A 14,307-nucleotide genomic window follows, 5' to 3' on the forward strand; every position below is an offset into this window, starting at 1 on the left:
CTGTTTATTTCACCTGTTCCTATCTCGCTTACCAGATTTTGTGGGGATCCTTTACCACTAACCCGTTGCCTCGCCAACAGTCAGTGACCCAATTCTACTTTTCTCTTTCGTCTCCTTTCTCCCATTTCCAGTTCCATCATTTGTATAAAGAAGTTTTGCATAGAAATATGGAAAAGCCAATCAGCGAAAGAACAGATTGTTTTAAAACCGAGAATAAACTACAGGAAGAAAACAAGTGTTGCAGCCACAAGTATGAACAGAAGCTCAAATCCACTAGGCATTAGAAAGGTACAAATTAGAATGGTACGGGGTTTTTGTTTGTTTTTTGGTTTTGCCTAGCCAAAAAAAAAAAAAAGGGGGTGGGGGCAAAAAACTAAAGCCTGGCAAATGTCGTATATTGGGGAAAGTGAGAGGAAAATGATGCTTCCGTGCATTCCCTGCTGGGGGTCCAAATTGGTCTGACCGCTTTATAGTTTTGTAGTAGAACATCTACCAATTACACTTTGTAGAATACATTGTAGAGCGACTCCTCCCTCCAGGAGACGTAGTCAGGAATATTAATTGAAGTCCTTTTGCCAGAAGCAAACACTTGGAAATGACCCGAGTGCTCAATAGTAGGTCTGCAGAGAAATGCAACTATGTACGCATATAATAAATTCTCTCCAGCAATTGTAAGAGATAAACTGGAGGTAGAGCGTGAGCTCCTACTTGCTGTGTTAGTATTGATGCTTTTTGACCCTCGACAACTTCATTTAAAAGATCAGAGTGGGGGCACCTGGGGGGCTCAGTCGGTTGAGCGTCCGACTTCATCTAGGGTCACGATCTCTCAGTTTGTGGGGTCGAGGTCCGCGTCAGGCTCTGTGCTGACAGCTCAGAGCCTGGAGCCTGCTTCGGATTCTGTGTCTCCCTCTCTCTCTGCCCCTCCCCCGCTCATGCTCTGTCTCTCTCTCTCTCTGTCAAAAATAAATAAACATTAAAAAAAATTTAAAAAAAATAACAACCTGTTGATGGGGCGTACTTCTGGGCGGCAGATTTACAAATTGAGCCAGTATATCAATTAAAAAATTCATCAGAAAGAAAGAAATCAAGCAGCTATTATGGGCGCTCTTAGCTGCCCTTAGGGCAAAACTCAGAAGCCAGAAGGGGGGGATCAGTGGGTGGATGTCTGTTCACCGTCCACAGGAGCCCAGAGGTTTCCAGATCAGAGATCCTCCCCACCAAGCGTCATCGTGGGTTACAAAAGGCATCTCGGGACAGGACACGTGGGTGGCTCAGTCAGTGAAGCATCGAACTTCAGTTCAGGTCATGATGTCACAGTTCTTGAGTTCAAGCCCCACAACAGGCTCTGCGTTGTAAGAACAGAGCCTGCTTCGGATCCTCTGGCTCCCTCTCTTCTCTGCCTCTCCCCTGCACATTCTCTGTCGCTCAAAAATAAATCAATGTTTTTTAAAAATTAAAAAAAAAAAGGCATCTCAATAAATGTGTTATCAATAATAGTTACACAGGAGCACCTGGGTGGCTCAAACCATTGAGCGTCAGACTCTTGATTTTGGCTCAAGTCAGGATCCCGGGGTCACGGAATCCAGCCCTGAAGAGGGCTCTGTGCTGAGTGTGGAGTCTGCTTAAGATGCTCTCTCTCTCTCTCTCTCTCTCTCTTTTTCCCTCCACCCCTCTCCTTCATTCACCCACTCTCTTTCGAAAATAAAAAAAAGATGCGTCTCTAAAAAATAATAATCATAATAGTTCAATAGCCAGATGCATGATTTAGTTAAGAAAATGAATCACGGCCGTTCTGTGGGGTGGGCGGGAAAACTTTCCATTATCCCCACTACTTCCGGTTCCGTAGCCAATTCCTGCCTCTGAAGTACCTAGCGCTTTGCGGTCTGTACCTCTGTGGCATCCTGCAAAACACAAGGATACCTTTTGGAGTTGTTCTCTGAATTCTATTCCCTGCTTCTTTAGTAACCACTCCTAACCGCCCCTCTCGGCCTTTTACAAAGACATCGAAACCGCTCCGAATGTGACCCCCTGTTTCCCTTTCCCCATGGTATTATATAGCTTTATATATTTTTCATACGTTTACTATCATTTTGAGGGATGTGCAGGTGGGAGAGGAGAAAAACATTGTTTTATTTGTTTTACAAAGAACTCCAAACTTATTTTACGAGTGTAATGGTTAATTTTATGTGTCAACTTGACCTGGTCACAGGGCACCCAGATATTTGAGGAAACATGATTCTAGGTGTCTCTGCAGGGTGGTTTTGGAAGAGATTAACATCTGTTTTTTGTTTTTTTAATTTTTTTTAATCTTTATTTTTGAGAGAGAGACAGCGCGTGAGCAGGGGAGGAGCAAAGAGAGGGAGACACAGCATCGAAGCAGGCTCCAGGCTCCGAGCTGGCAGCACAGAGCCCGACACGGGGCTCGAACCCACGAACTGTGAGATCGTGACCTGAGCCGAAGTTGGATGCTTAACCGACTGAGCCACCCAGTCGCCCCCGAAGAGATTAACATTTGAACCAGCCAACCTGTTTGGCCTCCCCAGTGTGGGTGGGTCTCATCCCTAAGGACACGAGAATTCATTCTCTCTGTCTATCTTCACTGGGCCCTGGGTCTTCTCCACGTCTTCAGATTTGGACTCAGACTGGAAGTCTAGCACAGGTTCTCCTTCTCAGGCCTTTGCACTAGGACTGTATGTCACTGGGTCTCCTGGGCCTAAAGCTTGAGGAGGGCAGGTCTTGGGACGTCTCAGCCTTTGTAATCACGTAAGCCAATTCCTTGCAATAACATACGTGTATATTTATATATGTGTATATATGCCCATGTTTCTCTGCAGAACCCTGAGTAATACAATGAGCAGGCTCAGTTGCACGCGCTCAGGCTATGCCATCCTTACGGAGTTTTAGAAACAAAAAGGGACTGACTTCTTATTTATTTTTATCGCGTTTTTGCATCTTTTTGTGTTTTGGGTTCCGGCCCACCTTTTAGTATGACTGAGACCGTTTTGATTCTTGAACACCCCACCCATTCGTCACATGAGTTCCGGATCGGCCAGAAACTTGCTTTGATCTTCAGCCCTGGCTAAGACATCACCCTCCATTGCTCTACATCGCTTGTTTTTCACATTATGCTCTCCTCGAGGATCCTTAAATAGCGAGCGGTAACTTAAGCTCTTGCCCCAAAGAGCCTCCTCTGCTAGTCTAGATACGCCCAACCTGAGACTCAAGGTCAACAACACTGTTCGTAATCTCTACGAACACTGCGTTCCATCGCGCACATGAGTTGACCTGCAGGTGTTTGCACAGCCAGGAAATGGCAGAATCTGGACAGTTGCATTTAGCGGAAGCGATATCTGTAAATGTCGACATGCCTGATGTTGTGCTAAGTGCTGGGGTTACAAAGGTGAAGGTGACAGGGTTCCTCGCTAATAAATATATGGTGTAGAGCTGTGGTCCTCAAGCCTTTTTGATGACAAAGTATAGTCAGAAACACAGCTCATCTAACGACCTGGTTCATACACCCACATGGATAATTAAAGCAAAAATTTCAGGAAACAATGTTTAAGTTTCTTCATGCAATGTACTTGCATATGTGTCTGCTATAATCTATTTAATTTAGAACGTTAGACCACAATACGCTTATGTTGATTTTACAAGCCAACAATGGGCCCTGACCAACAGTGTAAAACAAATGATTTCAGACAACCGGGAACACTGTGAGAATCATCTTGAGCTCTAGATGTAGAGCTTTTCTTCCAGATGCTAATGGTGATGTTTATTTTTAGCTTGGACGCCTGCCCACCCCTCAGGGCATTGTGTTCATTTATCAACCCCCTGGGTCCTGACAGGACGAAACACAAGTAAGGTAACTTTTAGTGGAAATAATCCTGGAGTGAAAGGAGGCAGGGAAAGGTTGAAGGGCAAGGGAAGGCAGCCGGGCTCGGGACGGGTAGTGGGGGCTGGGTCCACGGAATTACCTGAAGACGTTATCAAAGTAAAGAACAATCAGAAGACCAACTACAGAATCAGGGGGACTTGGGGGTAACACCTGGCGGATAGAACGGCGTGGGGTGTTTTATCTCTTATGTCACTAAGCTCGAGGCTCATTTCCTCCCCCACATCTTGTCTGGCTGCCCTGGAGAGCTTGCACATTTTGGTCGTTCCTCCATGGCTCGCTTACGTTGCATTGATGTGATGTTTTGGGGTCTCGAGAGCAGGGGGGTGCCTTTCTTTGAACCCCTAGCATCCCGCTAAGCGCCTGGCAGCCTGGCACACGGAGATACTCAGGACGCGTCCCCTGGGCTTTTCGAAGTCTCGCCTCCTGCACCGTGACGCGGACTTGGGTGAACTGCTCTCCAGGGCCCTTGCAGTCCGAACAGGCTATGATTTGGGCAGATCTGGGGTGGCCCCTGGCACTCTGCTCCTCGGTGGGCTCACATTCACGTGTTAAAACCTGAATGACCAGTGCACAGGGGAGGCCCTGCTGGAGCAGCTGGAGGCTAATGCTGCAGAGACGGGATTCCAGCCTCCTCCTCCAACGGCTGTGCCCCAGCCAGCGATTTCCTCTGAGGTCTGGATTGGTCCAGGGAGCAGCAGAGGGCTGGCAAAGAGCCTCTATATATCCCTCGGAGGGAAAGGCAGTCCCAGACAGTTAAGGAGTTCTCAAAGACTCGCTCTGCTGTGCAGAATCTCGTGTTCAAAACAGAGACGCTGAGCCGCTTGCCACAATGTGCAAAGGACTCGCGGCTTTGCCCCATTCGTGCCTGGAAAGGTGAGAACCAAGTTATTTTGGCTTAAGAGATGGAAATCCGGAGAATCTTTGTGCAGGGGTGGATATCTAGAGGTGATAGAGAGCTGTTGTTGTTTGTGCGGAAACAGGTGTGGGATTACAGATTGGGGCTCGCCTCCTCTCTGGTAACAGCACAGAGGCTTGTAAGATCTGAGCAACAGGAGACAGATAGATGCACCATGGGGTATTTCGTGCATCATTTAAGATCTCGAACTTCATTTCCTCCAAGGAGATGCCTCGTCCATAGGGTGCTTGCTCAGAGTCAGAAGTGTATGGTTAAGAGCAAGAAATACAATATCGAATCGCCTGTGTTTGAATCCCGGTCCTACTGTTTTGTGGGGTCGGGCAATTTATTTACTCTCCGTATCTCAGTTTCCTTCTCTGAAACGGAGATGCCAGTAACCTACCTCGGGGGCTGCTTATGAGGACTGAATGAGTTACTGTATATTAAACCCTCAGCCCACTCCCTGGCACCTAGGAGAACTGTGTAAATGTTAACCTTCATTGATTAATGTTCGTGGACAGAGAGAGAGGCAGGTTTGCCAGGAGGAAGAGGGGATTTCTCATTGTGCTGTGTATCTTGATCCCACTGGATAAAATTAGCCGGAACCCTGGCGAGAAGAAGGCGGTTGGGACACAGAGGTTATTTATTAGCTAGCCTTCCTTTTTAGATAAATGGGAAAATACCTTTGAGGTTCTCTGGTTATCCTTAAGGTAGACAATATTCTGGAGGGAACCCTAAGCATCTGGGCCAAGTAAATAGAAGAAAACAAATATCGGACTTGTTAGAAAAGTTAACCCAACAACCCTACCTGATGCACAGAAGTAGGGATGTGTATTTTCCTCTTATTTCTTAAGCATGGATTTGATCACATTTGGTGCGAGGCTTCATTATTTAAAGGAAATAAAGTGATCTGTGTGCAACCTAACTCCATCTCTAAAGGCTCTGGCAGTGTTTGCCTAAGAAGGTTGTGTTCCACGGGCTATTTATGATTTCTCTCGTCTCTTACAAGCTCAGGTCTGACCCCTATTACTGTTTTATATCTGATTCATGATCAACCGTAATATTGAATCCCTTTTTGTATCTTTGAGTGCACAGTGACATCCTATGCTCCAGGATATAACTAATGTGCACGTGGGATACTTGAGGGTGGCCAAGGAGCAAGCATGTTTTCCTGGATTGCCTGAACCTTCTCATTCACTGGCATGTGGTAGAATCTTCGAATTGTGTCCTACTCATTCTTGTTTTTTGTGGTCCATTTCCATTGCAAATAGAGTCTGATTTCCAAGGACAATGCTGAGAGGAGTTTTTAGAGGAATGGGATTGTGCAACTGTTAGCACACGTTCGTGGAAAGAGTCTGAGACTATTGGGGTTCCTGGGTGGCTCAGCCGGTTAAGCGTCCGACTTCAGCTAAGGTCATGATCTTGCGGTCCGTGGGTTCGAGCCCCGTGTCGGGCTCTGTGCTGACAGCTCAGAGCCTGGAGCCTGTTTCAGATTCTGTGTGTGTGTCTCTCTCTCTCTGACCCGCCCCGGCTCATGCTCTGTCTCTCTCTCTCTCTCTCTCTCAAAAATAAATAAATGTCAAAAAAAACAAAAAAAAAGAGCCTGAGACTATCTATTCTAAGGGAAGCATGTTGCTTGAATGAATGCATCCAAACCCATCATCTTTGTTCTCCTCTCTGTCTCTCACCTCCCTCTTCACCAGATGCCCACCCCCCCCATTTCTCTCCACACTACAAGAGGAACGTTGGTAGGTCTCAATGCTTAGGTAAAGATATCTGAAGACTCATACATAAGAAATTAGGACAACATACATGCATACAAAACTAATCTGTTTATAACGCAAAGCTCTGCTGAAGAGTGAAATTGCACCTTTCAGTTGCTTTGGAAATAAAATTCAGTTTACCGAAACCAGATTAGCGTGTTGTGATTTATCCTGGTGGAAAGAGGACCGGTGAAGGAGTTAGGAGCAGATTCAGTCTTGTCATTATCTACATTTGCACCCATGAGCAAGTTCTTTCACTGCCCCGGGATTCTATCTTCTTATTGAATCAAGGAGACTTGGATTTGCCATTCTCCAACATCCTTTTCCATTCTAACATAGTTTCAATATGTTCAAAGCACAGTTGAATTCTGTGGCTAGCAAGAGATGCAATTAAAGGGAAATTTATCAAATTGATCTCTCTGTAAACATTTGGGAGCCAAAAAGACTCAATTAATGAAAAATCATCAAGAACCGAACCCTGTGCTGAAATCATGGCTGTGGCAGAAGCAACCTGCTCATAAGAAAGCAAACTTTACTTCGTGTACCGGGAGATTTAATCCCAGAACATATTTCTTTTTTCAACGTGGAGGGAAGCATTAAACCAGAGTCAACTTTTACATAATGATAGAAGCTATTCTTTCTTTCTTTAGATCTTTAAGATCACTGCTTATTAAAAGTCAAAGTTGACCTCACGTATTTTTATATATTTAACGAGACCAGTGGGGCGCCTGGGTGGCTCGGCAGGTTAAGCGTCCGACTTCGGCTCAGGTCATGATCTCACAGTTCGTGAGTTTGAGCCCCGCATCGGGCTCCGTGCTGGCCATGCACACGTTGTTTCTGTCTCTCCCTCCCCGTCCCCTGCTCCCACTCTCTTTCTCTGTCAAAATAAATAAACTTAAAAAAAAATTAAAAAATAAATATGGCTCTTTGGAAGAAGACAAAAATATTCTAAAATGAAAAGTGTTATGATGATTCCCAAAAAGTTGTTAGTGTAATATAAGCAGCCGGGGTGATTATTATAATTGTTCTCCCCCAGTGCTGACTAGTCCTGTCACCACGTTCACGGTTCACACCAACCCAAGAGGGGAGGAAACAAATAATGAAGACTTGGCCTCTGACAGAGAGTTTTCCCTGGGATATTAATGAAGTGTCATGAACTCCTTACCTCTGCCAGCGTCTGCTGTAGATCTGATTTCTTTTTTTATTTCTTTTTTTATTTTTTTAATGTTTATATTTGAGAGAGAGACTGAGAGACTGAGTGCAAGCAGGGGAGGGGCAGAGAGAGAGAGGGAGACACAGAATCCAAAGCAGGCACTAGGCTCCGAGCCATCAGCACAGAGGCCGATGCGGGGCTCGAACTCACGAAACGGGAGATCATGACCTGAGCTGAAGTTAGACGCTTGACCAACTGAGCCACCTGGGTGCCCCTGATTTCTGTTTAAGGTGGTGAAAATATTTTCAATCCACAGTTCACAGGGAAGCTTCTGGTCATCTCCAGTTTGTGGGAATTTCAGGAGCTGTGCAGGGTTAATAACAAAGGTGATATTTTGGTACTTTTCGTTTATATTTATTTTTACTACACATTCCATTTTTTCCTCCTCTTTGATTTATATGGGTCTAGGTGTGGATAATTTAGAATAGAAAGGCATCTAATAAGCAGGGCCATTAATCAACTAATCTTTTAAGGTTGTTAAGCCACGTGGAAACACCTTGCTGAGTGGGCCAAGGCTCCTGGGTCTGCAGGATTAAGTAAACCCAGCTTTTTCAAAGGCATGAACACACCCTTGGGCCAACCGTGGAGAGAACACTGTAGCAGTGAAATTGAACAAGTCATAGAACCAGTAAGAGATCACCAAAGAAGCCTACAGAGATAGGGGTGGAGCCTCCAGTTAACGTTAGGATCATGCTTTCTGCAAATAAGTATGAATTTGAACCCTGTTGTAGCTCATCGTCTTGTGATATAATCGCCAATATCAATCGCCAATTGAAACACTATAATGTTAAGGAAGTAAATGAACTAAATTGTTCATAAATTTCAATAAACTAAATAGTTCAATAAAGTTGAGGGGTGGGGAATCACTAAGAATAACTTTGTTTTGATTCTTACTGATGCCACAGTATTGATCAGTTCTCTGGCTTGCCTTTCAAACCTCCATACTTGCCTTAGGCGTAAGGACAGAGGACCCAGACCCTGCTCTCAAGGAAACTGCAGCCCAGTTAGGGAAAGAAACAAGAAAGCGTATGGAAATTAGCTGAGATCCACTATGAAGGAGTAACTGCACGGAGTTTCCCTGACCACCAAAAGCTCTCTGAGCCCCCCCCTCCCCCTTCCCCCCCAACCCCACAACAGCTTTCGGTGGTCAGGGAAAATTTGCAGGAAGTTTCCAGAAACGATACTTAGGCCAGGCTCATGAACTGAGTCTCAGGAAGGAGTTAGCCAGGCCTATATGGGAAGAGCCCAGAGGAAGAAGGTGTTCCAAGGCCATCTGCGGAACCTACCTGGGCAAAGTCAAGGAGGGGAGAGGGCCCAGGGAGCGTGACTGCTGTTCGGACTCCTTTGTACTCTTGGTGTTATCCTCCCGAGACAAGCACAGAGGGAACTTTGAATTTCTAATCAGTTACCCTCCTGTGCCGCATGTCCTTTTTTTACTGTCTCCTGGGGACCTGTCAATTTCCCATCCCCTCCTGTATGTGAAGATTGAAGAGATCTGCTCAGGAGGAAAGATATCCCCACCCCTTTGCCTAAAGAGTTTATTTACTAAAAAAGACAATCTGCCCTTGGCATATAGTAGGTACTTAATAAATATTTTTGTCTAGAGAACGCATGAATAAATTTACAAGTGGAGACAGACTTGCTCCCAGGGTGGCCTGGTGCTTCCTCTGCTTCCAAAGGGATCGGGAAGAACAACAGTGATATTCGGGGGTTTCCAGGGGACAGAGTGTGCATGTTCCAAAACAAAGAGGGATTTCCAGGGTGGCGGGGATGGCGGGGAGCGGGAGGGGAGGAGTAGGAGAGGGAGGAGGGTGGGGAGGAGACTCCCTCCAGCATTTCTGCAACTTCCATAGGAAAACTGTGTTAAAGAGGTGAGTGTTCTTGTTTCTAGTGAGGGTAGATGCAGCTGTTGGTGAAGCTTCTAACACCCTATGACTTCAGCTCTTTCTCGAGCAGTTACTACGCCAGCTTTTCTGATGAAAAGCTTCCTTCCCTAAAGGAGGCACCTCTTCCTCGTCTTTCGGTCAGCCTGGCCTATGTTGAAACACCAGATATCAACTCAAAACACGCTTGGATCCCAGAACCTTCAGTGTGGAAGGATCCTTGAAAGGTCATCTAATTTTTCCGGGGCACCTGGGTGGCTCAGCTGGTTAAGCATCCAACATCAGCTCAGGTCATGATCTCACAGTTTGTGGGTTCGAGCCCCGTATTGGGGTCTCTGCTGACAGCTCGGAGCCTGGAGCCTGCTTCGGATTCTGTGTCTCCCTGTCTCTCTGCCCCTCTCCTGCTCATGCTCTGTCTCTCTTTCTTAAAAGTAAACAAACATTAAAAATTTTTGAAAAATTATCTAATTTTCCCTTCTTTCGCAAACACCACCCACTGTTATGGGACAGCTGATATCTAGGGATGGGGTTAATGTTTCTCCGGCTCTCTGTTCATGGCTTTTGTCTGTCCTGCTGGCCAGAAAGCAAAGGAACTAAACTTTAATTAGTTCCGTCAGAATCAATCCTTAGTAACAGGAACCAGACTCTGGCTGGAGGCCAGAAGATAGCAGGTTCCTATCTCTTTCTTTAAAGTTCCAATCAGTTCTCAGATAACATTGAGCCTGCACTGTATTTTAAAGGCTGAGTCACCCAGAGGATAAAGACAGCGAAAGCCTGTTTTTGACTGCCTGAGATTACACATTTTAGGAATGCTGAAAAAAACCCAGTCAAGTAAACCCAGAGAAGGACACAAGCTCACAGTCTGTTCCCTGCCTCCACATTAGTGGTGAGGTGGAGTAAAAAGAACACCGCGCTCGTAACTCTACCTCTGTTATTTCCTAGCTGTGTGAACTCGAGAAAGTCGCTAAACCTCTCCGAGCTTCATTTCCTCATCTGTAAATGAGGATACTTTTCTTGTTGGGGAGAGATGCTATAACCCCTGTGAAAGACTTCATTGCCTTCCATCCTTCTTCCCCTCTTCGTGGGTGATCGGGAGTTAAGTCTCAATTATGGGCCAAGGCCTTTGACAAAACTTATTGACTTTCATCCTTCCTCATCGTAATCTCATCTCTTTCTTGTTTTAATAGTGAAGACGAATTTGTCAGTACGGTGTTTTTACCATTTCATCTACAATCCCTTCAGCAGGTGTCTCCTTTAAGAACAGACCGGCTCTCCACAGAACACTAAAAGACATTAAAAACCAGGACCATACTTAAACATGAACAACTCTTGAATATCTGTAAATATCCAGTAAACATCCAAATATCCTCAACGGTCTTTGCAGTCGGGTTGTGTGAATCGGGATCAAACAAAGATCATACTTTTGTATCGCTATTACTGAATTATATTATTAGGTGGATAAGCACTAGCCACGGATCTAGTGTTCTTTCTACAATTAACCAGGCTCAGTTATGTAAAAGCACTTCTCACAGAAGCACCTAGAGACTGAGAGGCCAGCGCTTTTATCTGGTGGAGAGACATTAGCAATTGTTGGGGGTGCTGGTGGGAATTAATGTTTTATTTTTGAGAGAGAGAGAGAGAGAGAGCGAGCATGAGCAGGGGAGGGGCAGAGAGAGGGGAGGGACAGAGGATCCAAAATGGGATCTGTGCTAAAGGCAGTGAGCCCGATGTGGGGCTCGAACTCACAAACCATGAGATCGTGTCCTGAGCTGAAGTCCGAGGTCAACCGACTGAGCCACCGAGGCGCCCCAGAAATCCTATTTTGAAGCGATCTGACAGAGCAGGTGTGGCGAGGTGGGGTGCACGGTTCACAAACAACGTTGACGTGAGGGGTTTGTGTCCGGCGCCCTTTCGCCCACCCTTCCTGTCCCTTCACGGACTGCAGAAACCTTGTCACAGAGCCTGCCGGGCTCAGATCACGTTAACTAAGTGCCTACTGCACGCAGCACACCATGCCAAGACCTGGAAGCTAGATCTTTGTTCTACTCTTTTACTTGTCAGTTGCAGGGGGTGGGGGGCGGGGTGAGGAGCCCTCTCCCCCATGGGCTGCTCCAGTAGCTCACGTGCAGTTGCCCCAAGACGGAACAGATACCCCTAAATCTCCCCCCAGGCACAGATGACACATAAACCCCAGGCTCACACGTTGGGATGGATGGAGAGACCCTTACCTCACTCCTTAGTCATAGGAGTCATAGGAATAGGCTTCCTGTCTTTTACTTCTCTTTTTCTTGCAATTATTTGTGGAACACAAGAATCTTTAGATGCACGTGCAAAAGGCTCTACACCTCCTGGAGAGGGTACCGGGTGGGGAATACAGGGGTCCTGAGCCGTAACCTTCACTTCTGATAAGTAGCAGAGGGTGAGTTGTGAGTCAGGTGCCTCTTGGAATGGTGATGAGGCAATTAACATAACCCTCTTCCTTTCTTCCAGTTTTATCACTTTGGTGTGCTTAATTTGGGCACCATGTATTTTGAGGAAAGAGTGTACTTTTATTCTAATTTTGCATCTCCTCCCAAGTCCTGCAGGAAGGCCAGGGAAGTAACTTCGGGATGTAGCTTGAAAGCAGCAATCAATTAAAATGGGCAGTTTTCTTCCACCCACTTTGGATCTCAATGGACTAAATTAAGAACCCCATATTTCTTAAAAATACTCGTGACACATCCAGAATAAACTTTCGGTTTGTGAAAAATCTGTATTTATGTGCAGTGGAATGTGATTCTTTTATTTTGGTGAATTCCATGAAAGGAAAAGATGGTTTCAGTCTCTTGTCAGATCCAGGGGTAATGTAGGTTCAAAGGCCATGGATTCTAACAGTCTGTGATTTCGGTACTTTGTTTACAGCTAACCTAAGGAGTGTAAGCTCCCGGAGGGCAGGGAGGGGAATGTGATATGAAGTCACAGACCCACCTGGCCTCGGGGGTGTGGTTCCGTCGATTGCTTTCACACAGTGTCATGTTTTTCGCCAGTCGGTGGAAAGAGTGGCCCTACCCATGCCCTTCCAAATGCCGCCCAGAGCAAGACTCATCCTTTGCCTTAACAGTGAACTAGTTTCCATCCTTGAGGCTAGAACGAGAAGGGTTGAATCGGGATTTCTAGGCCTTCGTATCTGTAACCAGTTCTCATCTACCAGCCGAGTAGATCCTGGCGTCCTCACAGTTCTTGGGGACTGCTTTGGACCCCAAGAATCCATGCCAGGCATACAGTGCACGATGGCTGCAATTTCTGCCTCCATGAGGACATACAGCTTGCCTCTACCCCAGGCATTAGAAATTGGGTCTGTCCTGGAAAATCTGAAGGTGCAGTCAGCCTAATCATAGGATGCCTGTGTCATCAGCACAGCTGATGCACATGGGACTGGGTTTATTGGCTCTGACCAGAGGGCTCCTGGAAAGCTCAGACAGGCTGTTTCTTTGCAAAGCATTCTATCCAGTTCCCAGGTCAGGATAAAAGAACTTGGCCTGACATTCTTTTTTTTTCTCCTTCAACAAGGAAATAGTGCAGGGTTGAAAGGATTCAGCCAAGCAGTCTCTAAATGCTTTGGGCAGTCAACATCTGACCATCCCAATGGTTCCCTGAATAGTAAAAGAGGCCAAGGCCATCGGTCTGTATTCTACCCGTTCTTCTCTCTCCTATCGGACTGCTTCCGGGGACACTTCTCAAATGACACCTAGCCCGTCTGGACAGAATCTCACTCAGATCCTCAAACTCTGCCTTCCAGAAAGATGTTGGAACCACCACACTCAAGTCACATGAGGAGACGCAGCATGAAGTAAAATACTTGAAAAATGTAAAGTGCTCTCTCCTCTGTAAGTGCTTATTATTGGTAGCAAAGTGGAGCTGTTTTGGTCAAGCTGCTACTTTTTGACATCTTCTTGTGCAGAACATCTGTTTCGGGAGGAGGCCCTTGTCTGTGGGGATTCGGGAAGGTTGGAAGGGATCAAGATGTTCCACTAACAAAGTCATTTGTTGTGTTTGGCAACGTATTTGAAGTGACAGTTAACAAGAGATACCTGAGTCAAGACCGTGGGACCGAATGACCTATGCACTTTGGGACAAGGTCAACAGTGCAGGTCACACTGAAGACTTTCTCCAAAGAGCCCACCGTCTAAGATCTGGTGCTGGTGCTTTCGGAATGACAAGCTTCCAGAAGCTTAGACTTCGTTTCCCAATCCCCCTAATCTAAAAACACGTACGTCAACTGAACATGCACATTTATACATGTGCACCTGTGCGTGCACACACACACGCACACACACACCCCTCTGATATTTTCTACAACTTGACAAAGAGATGGATTGTTTGTTGAAATCAGAGATCCACGCAGACAAATCGAAAGCAAAGCTGTTCGCCGAGATGGGCGTAGATTGATGGGGATTTTTTCCTTTTCCAGCAAACATGTCTCCTACCTTCATAGTCAGCGTTTACACTTCCTCCTTTAGCTGGCAGTATTGAAGGGAAAACCTCTGTAAGTTGGGATTTTCTCCAAATTCTCAACCGAGGGTTCGAAAGCCTTTAGATTTTTTTTTTTAATTGCCCCCTAACTTTTATTTTCCAGATTCACTGAGAATAGCTTAACCTTTGTTTCTCTTCCTGAGTCA

At 45.9% G+C, this 14,307-nt stretch overlaps 1 protein-coding gene across 1 annotated transcript in view; it reads left to right on the forward strand.

Moving 5' to 3' along the window:
- Positions 1-4,629: 4,629 nt before the first annotated feature.
- The window catches only part of RGS5 (regulator of G protein signaling 5), a 49,646-nt gene continuing 39,968 nt past the window's right edge, over positions 4,630-14,307 (forward strand). Inside the window, exon 1 of the mRNA XM_040461024.1 lies at positions 4,630-4,768. Coding sequence (XP_040316958.1) covers positions 4,725-4,768 — 44 coding nt within the window. The 5' untranslated portion in view covers positions 4,630-4,724. The remainder of the gene's footprint in view (positions 4,769-14,307) is intronic.

This window comes from Herpailurus yagouaroundi, unplaced genomic scaffold, assembly GCF_014898765.1.
Source record: "Herpailurus yagouaroundi ecotype Mexico unplaced genomic scaffold, PumYag 253, whole genome shotgun sequence".
Lineage (NCBI taxonomy): Eukaryota > Metazoa > Chordata > Mammalia > Carnivora > Felidae > Herpailurus > Herpailurus yagouaroundi.